Source organism: Delphinus delphis, chromosome X (genome assembly GCF_949987515.2).
Source record: "Delphinus delphis chromosome X, mDelDel1.2, whole genome shotgun sequence".
Taxonomy (NCBI): domain Eukaryota; kingdom Metazoa; phylum Chordata; class Mammalia; order Artiodactyla; family Delphinidae; genus Delphinus; species Delphinus delphis.
In genome coordinates, this window is record NC_082704.1 from 41,342,796 (window position 1) to 41,361,863 (window position 19,068).

The 19,068-nt window shown below is 41.3% G+C and overlaps 2 protein-coding genes across 3 annotated transcripts; one reads left to right on the forward strand and one right to left on the reverse strand.

The window, feature by feature from the left end:
• Window positions 1-2,186: 2,186 nt before the first annotated feature.
• Window positions 2,187-8,010, reverse strand: HNRNPH2 (heterogeneous nuclear ribonucleoprotein H2). 2 transcript variants are annotated; one of them, XM_060003102.1, is made up of 2 exons: window positions 7,912-8,010; window positions 2,187-4,484 (listed from the first exon to the last, which is right to left on the reverse strand). In XM_060003102.1, the coding sequence occupies exon 2, from the start codon at window positions 4,429-4,431 to the stop codon at window positions 3,082-3,084; it is 1,350 nt and encodes a 449-aa protein (XP_059859085.1). In that variant the 5' UTR covers window positions 4,432-4,484; window positions 7,912-8,010; the 3' UTR covers window positions 2,187-3,081. The 2 variants fall into 2 exon arrangements, with proteins under 2 accessions (XP_059859085.1, XP_059859086.1); XM_060003103.1 differs by having other exon boundaries at window positions 7,924-8,007.
• A 218-nt stretch (window positions 8,011-8,228) lies between these two features.
• GLA (galactosidase alpha) lies at window positions 8,229-17,342 on the forward strand. Its single transcript, XM_060002499.1, has 7 exons — window positions 8,229-8,563; window positions 11,306-11,480; window positions 12,646-12,823; window positions 13,401-13,492; window positions 14,921-15,082; window positions 15,546-15,743; window positions 16,462-17,342. The coding sequence occupies exons 1-7, from the start codon at window positions 8,355-8,357 to the stop codon at window positions 16,726-16,728; spliced, it is 1,281 nt and encodes a 426-aa protein (XP_059858482.1). The 5' UTR covers window positions 8,229-8,354; the 3' UTR covers window positions 16,729-17,342.
• The last annotated feature ends 1,726 nt before the right edge of the window (window positions 17,343-19,068 follow it).

Below are 19,068 nucleotides of genomic sequence, written 5' to 3' on the forward strand. Positions count from 1 at the left end.
ACAGGTACTGCTATCCCTTTTCACACCTCTAGTGCTAACCGCTGGCCTTCTCCAGGGTCTCTCTCTTTTAACTGCTTCCCTGAGCCCCTCTGAGTTTTCTTCTCCAGCACAGAGGAAGCAAACACCATTGATGGCCAGGCTCAGCCAATCCTTTCCCGGGGTTTGGTGACATCTAGTGGCTAACTGGAGAATCTTTGCTTACACTAAGAGAATGTTCTGGAAAATTAACTGAGCAGCCTGGAAAGCAAAAACACCTACTTGTGAACCCTCTGCAAAAGCCCTCCTGAAGGCCTTAGGAGGGCAAGGTAAATGACTGGCTCAGTATGACATGAGTTGAAATGGATGTCTTGCTCTCTTGGCAGCTGTGACAGAAATTAGAAGTCATCAATGAATCTCAAATCACCACCCACTGTATCCTCAGCATGAATGGTTTTCAATAAAAAGTGTCCTTGAGGGGCTTCCCTGGTGGCGCAGAGGTTGAGAGTCCGCCTGCCGATGCAGGGGACACAGGTTCGTGCCCCGCTCCGGGAAGATCCCACATGCCGGGGAGCAGCTGGGCCTGTGAGCCATGGCCGCTGAGCCTGCGCATCCGGAGCCTGTGCTCTGCAACGGGAGAGGACACAACAGTGAGAGGCCCGTGTGCCGCAAAAAAAAAAAAAGTGTCCGTGAATAGAATGGAGTCAGGTACTACCAATTTGGTATTTGCTTCCCTTCTCAGAGCGTTTCTCTGGGCCTCAAGCTCTGAAGAGACCAAGGATTTCCAGGCTAGTCACGAGATCTACAAAAAGATCTATTAAAGTTCAGGTGCATCTGGTACTGACCTGAGGGCGTCCAGATCTGAAGGTCATTGAGAGTTGTTAATGGCCACCATGATATGGGCGGAAGTGTAAGATAATCCCAGATGTCATGTTTTCAAAGTTCTCATGGGAGGTGCAAGGTATTATAAATAGTCAAATGCATTTTATACTTTCATAGAAAGCTTAAACTACTTGTTACAGGAAAGTAAGGGTCAATCGGGGATCATGAAGGAAGTGGCTTCTTAGAGTTGCCATTTCAGGGTTTATAGGCCTGTAGCCATTAGAGAACTATGATGGATCACAAAACATGGTCTTGAGACCTGCAGGATCAGCAGATTCTCAAGCACCACCCCCGAACTACTGAATTTCAGAAACTCTAGGAGTGGGCCCCAGTAATCAATGTTTTAACAAGCCCCATAGATGATTCCAGTGCACACTAAAGTCTGAGAACCATTGGTTTAAAACAAGCTTTAGGGCTTCCCTGGTGGCACAGTGGTTGAGAGTCTGCCTGCCGATGTAGGGGACACGGGTTCGTGCCCTGGTCCGGGAAGATCCCGCATGCCGCGGCGCGGCTGGGCCCGTGAGCCATGGCCGCTGAGCCTGCGCGTCCGGAGCCTGTGCTCCGCAACGGGAAAGGCCACAGCAGTGAGAGGCCCACCTACCACAAAAAAAACAAAAAACAAAGAAAACAAAACAAGCTTTAAATGCCCCCTGAAAAACCTTGAATAGTGTTTAGAGACTATTAATGAATTCATGGAGGAAACTGAATTATTTCTATAACATAGGCCTACTTCTTTTAAACATATAAAGCTGTCTTAGATCTTCTAACTTATGGTTAAATGAAAGGAAGAGGATTATTTATTTGCCTTTACTTCTTTGGATTTTGGAGCGTGCTGTCTTGATAAAGTACAATGTCTCCAGAGTAGCTCAATAGTCCTGTGGATGTGGTGAGGATAAACGTAGAAAAAAAACAGAAAAATGCTCCATCTTAATATTAATCTAAGGAACACAAATTAAAATAATAACGGGATGCCACTTGTCAACTAACAAACAGGCCAAGATCAAGCAGAATAATGTGTTTCATTGAGCAGGCTATGGGGGAAATTTTTTTTAAAAAATACACTCCTAGTGGAAACACAAAGTACCATAATCTTTCTGGCAATACAAATCAGAAGACTTAAAAATGTGTGGACCTTTGACTAAGCAATTCCACTTCTAGGAATATATCTTAGAAATAATTAATGATATGTGCAATAATGTATTATAAAGATGCTAAGGTATATTTATAATAATTAAAAACAATTTAAATTTCATCAGCACAGGACTGTATAAAAGAAATGGCTCATATGATAGAACATAATAAAAATCAAGCTATACAAGATTTTTCCAGTTTTCAAAAGGAAGGTTTATTTAACAAGTTTCACTTAGTACAATACATCTAATGGAAATCACAATACAAGGAAAGATTTAAACCAAAGCCTCAGAATTTCATACAAACGACATGACCAAACTCCTAAGTATTGGTATTACATCTCAAAATTGTCCCAGAGCGTTTTTTTTTAAAAAAAGTAAAAGTGTACACTCACGTGCCTTATAGGATATTAAACCGAAAAGCTAGAATTAACAAACATGCCAAATGTTTTCACTTTAAATCGTAGACACAGCTCCTATATTTGAGTTTTACAGAAAAGCATGTTTCTCAACATGCATCCAAAGTTTTCAGTGTATTGTGGTATAAGAGCAACATTTAACATAAGTGAAATTGCTTTAACCTAAATACGCTTACTGCTTAGGTACACTCCTACAACATAACTAACTTGAGGAAAGCTGAAAGTTGTTTTAACAGTTATGGTCAATACTGAACTTTGTTATTACATCCTAGGTGAATGTTTCAGTGTTCAAAATTACTGAGCTTGAAGTTTTAAAACAATCTTGACTTCCACTTTACAGTAAGCATGAATCACAAGCCTGTAATGCAAAACCGTTAAACTTAATTTTTGTTTGTTTTCTTAAAAAAAAAGGAGAAAGCAAAAGGAAGAAAGGAAGGAAGGAAGGAAGGAAGGAAGAAAGAAAGAAAGGAAGAAAGAAAGAAAGAAAGAAAGAAAGAGGGAGGGAGGGAGGGAGGGAGGGAGGAAAAAGAAAAGGAAGCTAGCTGACCAAGAGTGATCAGAATCAACGATATTTCCCATCTACCAATCATACTGGATATGCCTGGCATCATTCCTATTCTAGTCAACTCCCATAAATGCACGGCTGTTATTTGTTGCTGTTTAGTACTCCTTCTCTAAGCGAGGTTTGATTGATAGTCACTGGAGTTTTCCTGCAGAACTTGGTCATATCCACTCATACTGCTCTGACCACCATAACCACCTCCGTAACCACCACTCAGCTGCTGGCTAGCAGGACCTCCGTAACTAGACTGGTTGGATATGCCCATCCCTCCCATCATTTGGCTACCATAAGCACCACCACTTGCCCCTGCTGTAGAATTCAAAAAGAGCTCTACGTAGCTGTGATCATAAGCACCCCCACTTGTGCCTGCGGTAGAATTCAAGAAGAGCTCCACGTATCTGTGTTGCATGTTAGCTTTGTCTTTTGCCATAGCTGCCACAGCATCTTCATGAGTAGCAAATTCAACATCTGCCTCACCAGTAACTCTGCCATCGGGTCCAATTTCAATGTGTACTCTCATGGGGTTAAGAGGTGAGAAAAAATTGTAAATATCATTCTCAGTGGCTCTGTAAGGTAATCCCCTCATGTGTACACAGTGCCCTGTGGTGCTCTGAAAACTGGACCCACCATCTCCATATCTATGATCAGACATTCCTGAAAAACAGTAATTGAGGTCTCTTCCAAATCTATCAGACCCAAAGCCATACCCATCATTATAGCCACCATAGTCATCATAGCCTCCATACCCTCCACCATAGGCACCCCGCCTCATCCTTTCAAACCCAGCCCCTCTGCCAATGCTATTATACCCCCTGCCAGCCCCTGGCCTATCATAGGGACCCGGCCGCTGCATAGCCATGAGCTTTCGAGGGGGATCGTAGTGGGTTCGCACTTCAGCTCGGCTACTCTTGAAGATTTCAATGTACCTGTGCCCTATTCTTTCCTTGTGTTTCTTTAAGGCCTTTTCAGCTATCTCCTGTGAAGCAAACTGCACAAAGGCCTCCCCTGTGCTCCGCCCCTGAAAGTCCACCGGCAGTGTCATCCCATTTGGCACAATTTCCAACCCAGAAAAGAACTGAACAATCTCTTCCTTGCTACAGCCAAATGGGAGTCCTCTAAGCCGGACGAAGCCATCATTGGCAGTATCAGGACTATTTGGACCTGTATGCTTCAACACCCAATCCATTTCAACACTGTTGGACTTGAACACTTCAACGTATCTGTGTCCCATGGTTTCTCTGTCCTTCTTCAGAGCCAATTTCACTTCATCTTCGGACTCAAGTTCGACAAACGCTTCACCACTTGGTCTGCCTTCTCTGGTGTAGATGAAACGAATACCTGATGTGCCATTTTGGATTTTGCAATCGGAGAAGAAGCGCATCACTTCATCAGCTGAGCAGGACCAGGGCAGGCCCCTGACCTTCACCACGAACCCCTCCCTGCCTTCTGTGCTCAGCATCATGGTGACTGTTGGGCTCTTGCTGGCAGGCTCGGTTCAGTGTAATTTCGGTGTAGCTGAAAAAAAATTAAGACTAATTGTCATGGAAAAATGTTCACAATACAGTAAGAGAAAAAACCAAACTATTAACAGAAAGTTCAATTACGCTGATAGCTTTTTTCTAAGGCATCTGTATAAACAAAAAGACTTCACCAAATTTCTAAGTCATTCATTCAACAACTATTTATTTGATACTTATTATGTGCTGGATACCATTAATGGTGGCTATTTCTGGACGGTGAGATTATGGGAGCTTTCTGTTTCAGAGAATGTTTTCTTTGGCCATTTCTGTATGTTCTAAGTTTTCCACATTGATCATATATAAACACATAGTCAGAAAAGATATACAAAAGATGAAAAGATATACAAAGTGAATGGCAAGTGGAAGACGTCAAGAAAGATGGTTATACCTGATTACATAAAAATGAAAAACTTCGTTACATCAAAAGATTAAACATAAAAGACAAACAATACACTTCAGAAGATACCTACAACAAATACTATCCTCATTATATTAAAAAACTCATACAAATTAATAAAATCACGGAAATATTAAGGCCAAAGAGGTAAGTGGAAAAAAGACATTATAGAGCATTCACACCTTCATTTTACATTTTTCAGTTGCCAGGTCCAGTACTTGGCTCTGGCATACAAGGTTCAATAAGCCCAGAAAGGGCTTATGGTTCTACAGAGGCACTGTACATCTTTACTAAAGACAAAAAGGGCAAATAAACATTATCCCTGCTATGACATAATTCTGTGCAGGGTGAAAGGGTGTTATAAAGCAGGGACTGGTTGGTCAATTCTATCAGTATAGAATGGTTAAATGAAAGGACTACCTGGTTCAGGGATCTCCAAATTCTTAAAATTATGATGGAGCATAAAATAGAAGGAGGCAAGGCAAGAGATAAGGCTGACTAGGTAGAGATCGATCCAGGAGTTCTTTTGAGACAGACAAAGGCTAAGGACATTTTAAGGGTTTTAAACAGGGGACTGAGGGGAGAAAAGTGAGGAGAGGGAAGTGAAGGGAGGAAAAAGAAGGAAAGTGAGGGGAGGAGAGTGAAGTAATCAGAACCTTTCAGAAAGATCACCATGGCAACAGTGTGGCAGTCACAGAGGGGATTGGGGTGACACTAGCAAGAGCAGTTAGAACTCTGTCTCTTAGAGATATGTTAAGGGATTCACCTAAGGCAACAGCAGTTTAAAAAAAGGGGGGAGGAAAGATATGATCTACACATTCAAAGCAGTGGACTCTGTGGGACTTGGTTAACAGATTAAATATACCAGCAATACAGATGTGAAGATACAGGAGAAGAGTCTGGGAAATGTTCAAACCTCATCAGTCATCAGAAATACAAGTTAAAACCAGAATTAACTGCCATTTTTCACCCATCAACATAGTGAAGTTAAGCAGGGAGGATAAGTCAATACTGATATTCAGGGTTCACAAACTAATATACTCCCAGAGGAGTGAAAGTTCATACAGTATCTCTGGAAAGCAATTTGGAAATATGTATCACACCTTTTGATACAGTAAACCCACTTCCGGTTATGTGCCCTAAGGAGAGGATCTGAAATTCAGACAAAGATTTATGGAGCTATATATTCTTTGAAAGGTATTTTACTAAGAAAGATAAAATATTACACACTTTAAAAATTATAAAACTAATAACATGAGAAATTACTTATGCTATAATCTTAAGTGACCCAAGATCATAACTGTTTTATAATCTCAACTATGAAAAAGATATATGTTCACATATCCTTTGATCATGCTAGAATTCCTTCCATGAACCTGGTCAACAGAAATACTCACAAATGTTCACTGCCACACTGTTAGCAATGGCAGAAAATTAGAAACCTAATTATCCATCAATAGGGGGATGGCTGAGTGAATTATATTTTATCCTTAAAACAGAATGCTGTGCAGCTGTTTAAAAAAAAATCTGCCCTGACCTAGGAAGATTTCCAAAATATATTAAATGAAGGAACATGTAGAGTATGATCCTGCTTATTTTAAAATATAAGCAGGCACATATATATGTATGCAAATTCACAGAAGTTCTGGAAGCATTTAAGTTGTTTTCTGAGAAAATGAACACTGGCAGGTAGGAAGAGTGTAGTGGAATTTCACTGTTTATCCTATATACTTCTAAATAGTTTAATTTTTAAAAGTCACTGTAATTGGAATTAAAAAGACAATGTTACAAAAGTACATGCATGGGGAATATGTCACATGTTAATAGTGGCTACTCTAGGTGGTAGGTTTATAGCTTTCTCAACTTTCTTTTTCAATTTTTTGTGCATTCTTAATTTTCTACAGAGTAATCACTTTTATTTCAGCAAAAAAATAACAGAAAACAAATTTAAATGTTTACTTTTCTGGGATTTAGTATAGCAAATTTGATAAAATTTTCAAATTTTGTATGTGCATGGCTTATCTGACATGGTCTGGGAACACTGGGCCTCTTGGAAAGAAAGTACAAAGTGTACTAACTGCCCTAAAACTACACTGAGGATTCAAGTCAACATTCACTAATTGCCTATTATGTACCTAGAACACTGCACGTGCAGTGATAACAGTCTTCCTATAGACCTTTTTAGGTCTGAGTGACAGATTAACGCCCTGGTTTTTGCTTGCCTTATCTCTTGGACGACCCATCCCATTTAATGTCCCTGCAGCCCTCTAGGCCTTAACATCCCCTCTGTGGTGGCAGGGAGGTTCTGCTTCATCACTGTGTCTCCTGGGAAGGCCACGAGGACTCTGTTGCCTGAAGTAGGAACCAGGATTCCATTTGTGAGTTAAGAATTTGTGCATTTATGTGTGTGTTATATACAGATGTTTTACAGACCAAAATGCTGAGTAGTTATCTCCGAGTGATGAATTACGTGTATTTTTTAAAATTTATAGCATACTATTATTTTTCCAAAGTCCAAAATTGAACACGTAGATTGTTATAAGCCGAAAAATAAACGTTATTTAAATATTTAATTCAGTAAAAAAAATTCATTGGGCGCCTCGGTCAGGCACGCAGCATTTGCCTAGATGTGCCTCCCCCTACAGACAGACAGACAGACAGACAATCAGGCACTGGAGACTGGGTGCCTGAATGGACGGACCAGCATTCAGGCCACTGGACTCAAGATCTGTTTTTCCTAATCCAGGGACGTGGTTTTCAAATGCTTTCCAGCTTACGGTTTCTCTTAAGGGTCCTTTGAGACCCGCCCAGACAGATAGATATACAAAAAACACAGACACAGTCACGAGCGTCCACCATTTCCCCACCAGGCGCAGCAAAGGCGGCTTCCCGGCACTGAGATGGGGGGAGGGGGGTGCGGGGGAGGGGAAAGCAGGGAACGAAAAAGGCGGAGGCGGCCCGCGGACCCCGCTTTGGTCTGCATCATCACCACCCCCGGGTCCCCGTTTCCCACCCACACACCAACCTCTAACGATACCGGATAATTTTCCTCTTTCTTCCCTCAAACGGCTTATAGCGAGACGGTAGACGACGACCAGAACTACTTCTGCTCACGTAAGCGTTTGGTCACGTGAGGATCTACGTCATGTGAGATCTGGGTCACGTGAGCACCGCTCGGCTCTAACTCGGGATTATTAAAGTGCCGCACTTCCTTCTGGTACGAAAATAGGGCGGGTCGATATCCAGAAAGAGAGAGAGTGGTTGGTGGCGTCGCATCTTCTATGACTGGTCATTGGTCCGCCTCTGGTGATAACCGTCCCAGTTGCCGGAGAAACAATCGGGTCAGGGCTTAATAACTCACCGGTGATTGGTGATGAGGACGAAAGCGGGTTCCCCGGGCCGCCTCTGCCTTTTTAGCTCTTAAGGTTAAATTTAAAAGCCCAGGTGACTCGTGGAAATCTGTGCTGCATGATGACAGCGACGGTGAAGCTGGTGAGCAGAGTCCGGCGGCTGGGCTGCGTGCTGGCCTTTTGCTTCCTGGCCCTGTTTCTCTGGGGGCTCCCTGGGGCCCGGACCCTCGACAACGGCTTGGCGATGACCCCTACCATGGGCTGGCTGCACTGGGAGCGCTTCATGTGCAGCGTGAACTGCCAAGAAGAGCCGGATTCCTGTGTCAGGTATCAGCGATATTGGGTACCCGCTTCCCTTCGTCTTTCCGTGTATTTGTCTGGCTGTGTTTGGAGGGGTGGAGGGTCTCAGCGAAAAAATTTGAGCCCGAGGGAGAGCTCCCCTGTTGCTGCTGCTTTTTTATCCCCAGCAGACTGCCCTGGATGGGGACTAGTCCTAAATTCTCTCCATGTGACCCCTCTTGGCGTAGGAGTCCGGCCAGCGACCTCTGCTTCTCCACCTCTCTCTGCTTGATCATCCAACTAAGGACTTTCTCCATTTACCATCCAGTTCCGTTCAGACCCTTATTGAGAGCTGCTGCTCTGTCTCTGCCGGGTACTAGCAGTGAGGACAGCTGTGGTGAGTAGGAGAGACAGAGGACTAAGACGAGTGCCGTTTCTTCCCCTTTTGGGGTCACGGGTTCCTTGGCTGTAACTGGAGGGAATTTAGAGTGACCACGGAGTCTCTGAGATCTCCCCACCCCGTAGCCCTTGGGTATGGCATGTGCTTGGAAGGTTGAAGTGGAGGATCTTTATCTGTGGAAGGTGGATAAGACAGGTATTGATCCTTTCTGACCCACACATCCCTCGTCTGTAAATTGGGAAAACAACTCATCTCAGGGAACGACTCTGAGGTTAGGTAAAATAGTTCTTATCTCACACAGGTTGGCTTTCAATTAGATAACCCATTTAAAGGACAAAGTACAATGCAGTACCAGACTCCTCAATTAGGCATATAGAAGAAATGTTCTTAACCTGGAATCCATGGGAAAATTAATGCAAATCTGCAAATATGAGTATGTATGTTTTTCTGAAGAGAGGATCTTGAGCTTTGTTCACATTCTCAAAGGGATCCGTGACCTAGAAACAGTTAAGAATCACTGATAGATATTGTTTAAAACATAATAAAGACACCCTTGTTGCAAAGGCCCCTCTGTAAGCAGCGGTCATGGTAACATCCCAGTGGCCATAAGTTATTCCTATGAATGTCTTTACAGATGAAGTCAGGATGTTGGTCAAACATGACAATTAATTGGCTTGCTAAGTTTCAGACTAAATCCATCCATCGTGACCCTGGGGTAAATTATGGCCATCACATATTTCTTTTTTTGTCTCTTCCTTTTTTCCTAAGTGGTGGTTGTCTTATTTTTGTATCTGATTGTATAATTAATGCATGATCATGGCAAAAATTGTAGATGGTAAAGAAGAGTATAATAAAAATAAAGATTCCCCTCATTCCACCACCCAGAAATAATCATGGTTAAAATGTTAATATATGACCTTTCAATTTTTTTCTATGTAAATAAAAACAGATTTCTTTTAAAGTGTTTTTCAATAAAAATGAGATCACGTTTATGTTGTGAGCAGTTAACCACAAGACTGAAGTCTACCTGCCTGGGTTCAAATTCTAGCTTATTATTACTTAGCCAGGTGATCTTGGGCAAACTAAGTACCCTTTCTAAATTAAAGAGTGAGTGCCTGGCACAGAATAAGAGCTTTAAAAGTTAAATTGACTCTTTGCATGGTTTCTTTTCTGCAATTTGTTAGTTCCCTATTTTCCATCTGGTATGTTTGGGGTTCTTTTTGTTTGTTTACGTTTTGGTTTTTCTTTGTTTTTGGTCTATCATATGTTGTGAATACAGTGGTTCTTCTTTTTTTTTTTAAGCCACGCTGCACGGCTTGTGGGATCTTAGTTCCCTGACCAGGGATTGAACCCGGGCCCTCAGCAGTGAAAGTGTGGAGTCCTAACCACTGGACCACCAGGGAATTCCCAATACAGTGGTTCCTGCTGTATTTTGGTTTTGATATTTATGTGTCAAACATCAGGTTTTTCCTTTATTATTTCTGGCTCCGGCATCATGCAGAGAAGGTTCTTTCCTACCTGAAGATAACATAGTCATGTATATTTTGTACTAGTATTTTTATGTGTTTTTAAAGTATTTAAATCTTTAATCCATCTGGACTTTATTCTCCTGTAAGCAGTACTACATTTAATATATACTAAATTTCATGGTATCAAATGGCTGGAAGGATCTCTTTCTGAACTTTCTCTTTGATTCCATTGATCTGTGTATTCTAATGCTAATGGTACTACACTAGCTTCATTTACATTTTGTAGACTGTTCACCTGTTTAATCTTTGAGGTGAACTTTTTGAGTCATGTTGCGAAGTTCCTTAAAAAGTCCTTTGGGGATTTGTCCAGGGTTTTATTAAATGTCTAGAAGTGTATAGGGAGAATTACCTTTTTTTTAGTATTGAGTTTTCCTATTCAAGAGTAAAAGAATGTCTCTCCATTTATCCAAATAATTTGGGAACATCATAGTTTTATTCAGATGAGCCCTGCACATAATTTTAAAATTACCTCTAGGTATTTTAGGTTTTATCTGTTGCTTTTTTGGTTTCTCTTGTGAATGGTGTCTTTTTCTCCGAATAGGTCATTGCTGATATCTAAAGAAGCTGTTGATTATGTTAACTTTGTAGTTTTACTTTAGTAAACTGTCTTCTTAATTCTAATAGCCTTTTCAATTTCGTGTATTTCTCATTCCTCTTTTAATTGTTTGGCGTTCTTAGGGTAGAGGGGAAAGGAGTGAGAAGAAAAAGGGCCTAGTCCAGTTTACCTTGCATTGGTTGTGATTACTGCCAAATTATTACTGGGTTGAAAAATAAATTGCAAAACCCCAAGATGCTTAACAAATAGGAGTACCCAAGCATTTGTTTAATGAATTGTAATGATTCTTGGAATTTCTCTTTCAGTGAGAAGCTCTTTCTGCAGATAGCTGAGATCATGGCCTCAGATGGCTGGAAGGATGTAGGCTATGAGTACCTCTGCATTGATGACTGTTGGATGGCTCCCGAAAGAGATTCAGAAGGCAGACTTCAGGCAGACCCTAAACGCTTTCCTGGTGGGATCCGCCGCCTCGCTAATTATGTGAGTTTATAGATAATTCTTTTTCATTCAGGAGACTATAAGCACTTCTGTACCTAAGCTTGCTCAGAAACACTTAGAAAGTAAAATAGCTGCTGTTATCCAAACAATGGATTCTAAGGCTAATCAGGTGGAATTTTCATCCCATCAGCAGATCTATGTTTTGCAATAGTTCTTGAGGCCCATCTTGAAGGAGTTCTCCTTTTGTGGAAACAGGTGAATTCTCTAGGAGGAAAAAGGAACTTGGTTCTTGACATGTGTGCATGTATTTCCATATAAGCTTTGAGCAGCTATCACAGTGGTACTATAAACTAGAGTTTTAGAAGATAGAAGGGATATATTCTGGAGATTGTTAAAGAGTAATAGAGCTGGACACTAGTTAAAGGTAGTGAAGAGTGATACTGAGTACAATTCAGTACTACTGCAATGGGGGGAAGAGCCAAGCTCAGTCCCAAATACACCAAAGAGGAGTGGGGTTTTATAGCCAACGAGCAGATTGTGGGGGTCAGTGGATGGAAAATTACTAAGATGAGACATCAGGAGGAGGGGAATTCTTGCTAAAGGCAGGCTGAGGACTTGGACATCAAGGGTGGGGCATAAGGAATTTGATCAGATATCAAAAGGTGGGGAGATGACTTCACAGGATTCTTGCTAAAACTGGACACGGAAGACCAAGGTAGAGGCCTACGTGAGAAGAGGTTTCAGAGGGGCCTAAGGTTTGGTTAAGGAGAGTCTTTGTCCAGATAAATCTATCATTGACCTGAAAAGGTAACTTTTAAGATCCCATCAGAGCCCGCACACCACAACAAAGAGTAGCCCCTGCTCGCCACAACTAGAGAAAGCCCACGCACAGCAACAAAGACCCAACACAGCCAAAAATAAATAAATTTATAACAAAAAAAGATCCCATCAGAGGAAGATTAGAGCAACTGAAAACTTTCCCTTCAGTTCTATGCTATAGTTACATGTATAGTTTGAACTCAGCAGAATTGGAGACTTTGCTCTTTATCTTCCAACAAACTCATCTGGATAATTTTGGGGGTTTTGGGATGGGGGCAAAGCCCCCCAGTACCTGGTGAAGTGTACTGGTCTCTGCCTCCAGCCTGGAGTGGTTCTCTCTACTTCATGATTGCCCTTCTACTGAGGTGACTCTTTTCTCTCATTTCAGGTCCATAGCAAAGGACTGAAGCTAGGGATTTATGCAGATGTTGGAAATAAAACCTGTGCAGGCTTCCCTGGGAGTTTTGGATACTATGACATTGATGCCAAGACCTTTGCTGACTGGGGAGTAGATCTGCTAAAATTTGACGGTTGTTACTGTGACAGTATAAAACATTTGGCAGATGGTATGTTTCATTCAAAAGATTTATTAGTTAGCCATGAGCAAAGGGCAGAACTTTGAGGCCAAGGTAGCTGAGCATCCAAAGTACTAATCCTCACGTTGGAAATACCCAGTCACAATACTGGAAGTAATTATTCTCAATGTGCCAGAGCTCCTGCCTCTTCTCTTCTTGCAGTTTGTCCATGCATTTGTTCATTCACGCATGTAAAATCCACATGTGCCTAACCACAGCTAATACCATGCACTTTTAATTCAAGAGGGCTCTGAGTTAATTACAAATAGTAATTGTAACTCTCCATCCATCACTTGGAAAAGCATCCAGAATGTCAAACAGTCACAGAGAGAGGAGCATCTTCATTCCTGCCTCTCCTCAATATATGCACCATCCCACACTGTCTCCTTGGAACAATCCCAGCAGTCTGTGCAGTACTACGCACAGTGTAAGCACAGAGCAGTCACCTGTCTCTGCTGCTGGTTTAAAATATAAACATGGCCCTTCCAGGCAGCCTCTTTTAAAAATATACAGCCCCAGCTGGAAATTCCCTTCTTTCCCTTATTTTACACATTGTTTTCTCATACAGGTTATAAGCACATGTCCTTGGCCCTGAACAGGACTGGCAGAAGCATTGTGTACTCCTGTGAGTGGCCCCTTTATATGTGGCCCATTTTTAAGGTGAGCTAGTGAGCACAGAATCCAATAGAGCCTTGCTGATTTTCAGAACTCAAGAACAAAGGAGACGAAGGTCCCTGTCAAAGCCCAACCTTACTTAACACTCTCATCCTACCATCTCTCCCAGGATCCACCCACTTCTCACCATCCCCACTGCTATAATTGGAGACTAAGCTACCATCAATTGGGAAGCCAGTCATCTTTGATTCTTCCTTTTGTCTCTCGGTTCTCAACCTATCCACCAGCAATCCTCTTAGTACTATCTACAAACTATATCCTGAATCAGCCCACTTCATTATCATGTTAACCTATTCAGTTTCCTTCTAAGGGCTTAGCACTATATGGAATTATTTGTTGATTTGCCTATTGTCTGTCTCCTCCATTAGAATGTAAGCTCCAGGAGGGCAGGGACCTTGTCTGACTTTATCACTGTATCCCTACCATATTGTAAGTGTTGAGTAATTATTTATGGAATGAATCCCTGTTGTCTCCTTCTAATCTCTGCAAAATTCTCTCACCTCTTTCTCAACATCTTAAACCTCAGATATCCCACCTGCCTATCTACAAACTTTTATTCATTCCTTCAACAAATTATATGCCTAGGATTCAAATTGCCTTATCATATGCTTGCTAAGTCCTGTGTAATTTGCAGGTTTTACTTATTAAAATCATTTTAGTTATTTTTTTATTGAAGTATAGTTGATTTACAATATTATGTTAGAAGATCGTTGTATTTATTTCTGATTATAAAAGGAAATACATGTTCATTTTGGAAAAGTTTGAAAATACAGTGAAGTGTGACAAAAATTAAAATCTTCCATAATCCCAGTACAGTAGTCCCCCCATCCATGGTTTTGCTTTCTGCAGTTTCAGTTACCCACAGTCAACTGCAATCTGAAAATATTAAATGGAAAATTCCACAAATAAACAATTCATAAGTTTTAAATTGCACACCATTCTGAGTAGCATGATAAAATCTCGCACCATCCCACTCCATCCCGCCTGGGACGTGAATCATCCTTTTGTCCAGCGTATGCATGCTGTGTACGCTACCCACTGGTTAATACCTGTATAGGAAAAAATGTAGTATATATACAGTTTGGTACTATCCGCGGTTTCAGGCAACCACTGGGAGTCTTGGAATGTATCTCCCGCAGATAAGGGGGGACTACTGTACCTAGTTACCGTTTGGTAAATTTCCAGCAAGAACAGTGTTAAAGCCATTTTAAGTAAGATTTTAAGTTATATAGCCTACTTCTGAAGCAAACTTCTTACAACGAAATTCCATTATAATAAGGATTTAGCTCTCCTCATGGAGACCTTTAATCTGTAAACTAAAGAGGCTACGAGAGCCTTTTTTAAACATGATTGTTTTCCTATCACAAGAATATTAGTAGAAAGTAAACAGAGGAGTTATCTCTGTTTTCACAGCCCAATTACACAGAAATCCGAGAGTACTGCAATCACTGGAGAAATTTTGCTGATGTTTATGATTCTTGGCAAAGTATAAGGAGTATCTTGGACTGGACAACTTCTAACCAGGAGAGCATTGTTCCTGTCGCAGGACCAGGAGGTTGGAATGATCCAGATATGGTAAGAAACTGAGCCCTCCTGTTCAAGCTCCTGCAGTGGACCTGTTTCCTACTTGACATTCAAGATAAATCAGAAGGGAGAAGTTCCTGGGAGCAGGCTTTATGTGAGAGTACTCAGAGCAGGGTGCCCTGGAAGGTGACTTGTCTGTATGTCTAGGCAACTTTAAGAATGTTTTGTCTTATCTCACTTGAATTCTTTTTTTAAAAATCTATTTATTATTTATTTGGTTGAGCCAGGTCTTAGTTGCGGCAGGTGGGCTCCTTAGTTGTGGCTTGCAGGCTCCTTAGTTGTGGCAGGCTGGCTCCTTAGTTGTGGCAGGCTGGCTCCTTAGTTGTGACATGCATATGGGATCTAGTTCCCTGACAAGGGATCGAACCCAGGCCCCCCGCGTTGGGAGTGTGGAGTCTTAACCACTGTGCCACCAGGGAAGTCCCTCACTTGAATTCTTCATTCTTTGTCCCAGTTGGTGATTGGCAACTTTGGCCTCAGCCGGGATCAGCAAATAACTCAGATGGCCCTCTGGGCTATCATGGCAGCTCCATTACTCATGTCCAATGACCTCCGACACATCTGCCTTGAAGCCAAAGCCCTTCTTCAGGATAAGGATGTAATTGCCATCAACCAGGACCCCTTGGGCAAGCAGGGGTACCGGCTTAGAAAGGTACAGTAAATAATGTTCTATGGGACAAACTAGGAATTGGCCAGGAACATCTTCTCCTGCCTTTTAGTTTACAATTTATCCAAATGTTTATTTGGGGTGTGTATTTTTTTATAAAGTTATTTAATTAATTTATTTGTGGCTGCTTTGGTTCTTTGTTGCTGTGCGTGGCTTTCTCTATTTGCGGCGAGCGGGGGTTACTCTTCGGTGCAGTGTGTGGGCTTCTCATTTTAGTGGCTTCTCTTGTTGTGGAACACGAGCTCTAGGCACGTGGGCTTCAGTAGTTGTGGCACGCGGGCTCAGTAGTTGTGGCTCACGGGCTCTAGAGCTCAGGCTCAGTAGTTGTGGCACATGGGCTTAGTTGCTCCATGGCATGTAGGATCTTCCCGGGCCAGGGCTCGAACCCGTGTCCCCTGCACTGGCAGGCGGATTCTTAACCACTACGCTACCAGGGAAGCCTGGGGTGTGTATTTTAAGATGGTTTAATATCCAAGTACCAAGTCTGTCTTGCACCTAAATCTGTTACATTGGAGGATCTGCACTGATCTTTTGAGAATTTTTTTTTAATCTTGATATCATAATCAGTAATGAGGCTCCCTTGTGCTAATTTTTCCTAGAAGTGCTCCATAGTTCTGATTATAAGACTTAATACCACAACTAACAAGGCAGCTTATTGCTAGTTACCAAGCTATCACACCTATTTTCTTGGCTTACTTTTCAGGAGGACAACTTTGAGGTGTGGGAACGCCCTCTCTCTAACTTAGCCTGGGCTGTGGCTATGGTAAACCTGCAGGAGATTGGTGGACCTCGTTCTTACACCATCTCTGTTACTTCCCTGGGTCAAGGACTGGCCTGTAATCCTGACTGTCTGATCACGCAGCTCCTCCCTGTGAAGAGGAAGCTTGGGTTTTATGAATGGACTTCAAGTTTAAAAACTCAAGTAAATCCCACAGGTACTGTTTTGCTTAGGCTAGAAAGAGCAAGCTAGACTGCATTAAAATGCTTCCTTTAAAATGTATTATTTTGTTGCCAAAGTGACTACCCCACTTTTGTCCACCTTCAGCTGTTCTTATTTCTTTGAGTAAAAGTTTCTACACTTGAGCTTTTTTGTTGTTGTTGCTGTACGCGGGCCTCTCACTGCTGTGGCCTCTCCCGTTGCCGAGCACAGGCTACACTTGAGCTTTGTGATGATTACCACTTCTAAAGCTATCTGGAGAACATTTTTGGGGAAAAGCCTTTGAACCTAATGTAAACTGCTGAGAAAATAATAGCTTAATAATATAATAAGTAAAATAATAATTTACAGACATACCTCATGTCATTGCACTTCACAAATACTGTGGGGTTTTTTTGGTTTTGGGGTTTTTTTACAAATTGAAGGTTTGTGGCAACCCTGCGTGTATCACAAGTCTGTTTGGCCCTATTTTTCCAACAGCATTTGTTCATTTTGTCTCTGTGTCACATTTTGGTAATTCCTGCAATATTTCAAACTTTTTCATTATTATTATATTTATCATGGTGATTGCAATGTTACTACTGCAAAAAAAAATTGTTTCTCTGAAGGCTTAGATGATGGCTAGCAATAAAGTATTTTTAAATTAATGTGTATACATTGTTTTTTTTAGACATAATGCTATCGCAAACTTTAATAGATTACAGTATAGTTTGACATAAGTTTTATATGCAAAAACCAAAAATTTGGTGACTACCTTTATTGGAACCAAACCCGCAATATCTGTTGCCTGTATTGGAACTATGTGCCAGGCACTATTCTAGACGCATATGGTGTAGTGACTCATTTTTATCCTCCCAACAACCCTGATGTAGGTATTTATTCACTGTAAATTACAGCCAGGATTTAAACCCAGGCTTTTAACCCTTACACTGCCACCTACTGAGGTATTAATAATTGGATGGCACTAATTATCTTGGCCTAAAGATAAAAACTACTTCCTCAGTTGAAGGGCAAAAGAATACCCCAACAGGAATAACCTTCATAAATGGACAATTTAGAGGCAACCCAACAGACATTACTGAATTTTTATGGAAGAATCTTGCCAAGAAACATACCACCTAGGTTTCCAAATCCAAGTTGTTTGCAGTCTAGATCCAACAAATGCAATTGGCTTACTTTCACCAACAATAGTTGATACATTATGACCTAAAATACTGAACCTCTGGCCAGAAGACACCCTCCACTTTAAGATGAATTGCCTTATCTCTTGAGGTTCCATGATGAAGCAATGAACTTCAAACTGGCATATGGAGGAATGAGTTACTGAGGCAATTTCCAGATACTCTTAATTCCTTGCTTTTCCTCCAGTTGGTTTACCTGAGGACCAACCTGCAGTCAGTGCTTCAGGCCTGCTCCTTCCCCACCTCCCCTTGTACTATCACCCTTCTCCCACATAAGCAAAAAAGGGTGTATTCATCTCACCCATCCAGAATGCAGGACAGTACAAAAGCTAACAGGGCACAAAAGGCCCACTCAAAATACAAAGTGCATGTTGTTGTAACAATCCCTTTGCCTGTCAGGGATTTTCAATAAAATTGGAGGGCTAAGCATTGTCAGTTAATAAAAATTGGAATAGAATTGGTAAATCCAGACAATTCAACCACAGAAACTTGGAAGAAAACTGCTCTCATTGAGATGTGCTTCCAGTCACCAAAATGTGTAGCTTATTTGCTTCACATCCAGAGTTTTGCAGCACAAGAATGAAGCATACAATAGCATACAAAGAGGATTCCAACTATTAGGCATTTTACAAAATGGACAGTTATCCCCCATAGGTTCCATTGGGGAATTTCACTGGAAATTCTATCCTTTGCAATTATTTCAACATGATGAAAATAATTTATATCTACTTTAAAATGTGAGGAAGTATATAAAAATGCTTAGGGGGCAAGAAAATAAGTCTAATGACATATATAATATAGTATGCTATGCCTAGAGAACCGGGTTGAAATTCCTCATACAGTGACTTTAGTAGTAAACATTATTTGAGACAAATTATTTCACTCCTGGTGAACCTCATGTTCACTATGGATGTAATTGTTACTGATCTCATTCTATTTGCCCTGAATTCAGGTCTCTACTTATGTCCCATGATAACCAATAACAGCCTTTGCTTTTTAACAAAAGGAATCCCATGAAGTCCCAAGTGATTAAAGTGCAAATTAGACCATCATAGCATCTGATGTGAGTTCAACCAGTCAGATTCAACCCTTAATAAGTATCTAGAACCATCAAGCATAAATTTCCCAAGGAGAATTTTATTGATGGCACTAGTTAATTTCCCTTCCAAAAAAATAAACAATGGAAACTAAA

Excerpts from the sequence above, each read along its gene's own strand:
- HNRNPH2 (XM_060003102.1), bottom strand. The coding sequence starts at position 4,431 with ATGATGCTGAGCACAGAAGGCAGGGAGGGGTTCGTGGTGAAGGTCAGG.
- GLA (XM_060002499.1), top strand. The coding sequence starts at position 8,355 with ATGATGACAGCGACGGTGAAGCTGGTGAGCAGAGTCCGGCGGCTGGGC. Across the intron at positions 13,493-14,920 it reads ATATGTGGCCCATTTTTAAG|CCCAATTACACAGAAATCCG; the intron begins GTGAGCTAGTGA and ends CTGTTTTCACAG. Across the intron at positions 15,083-15,545 it reads GTTGGAATGATCCAGATATG|TTGGTGATTGGCAACTTTGG; the intron begins GTAAGAAACTGA and ends TCTTTGTCCCAG.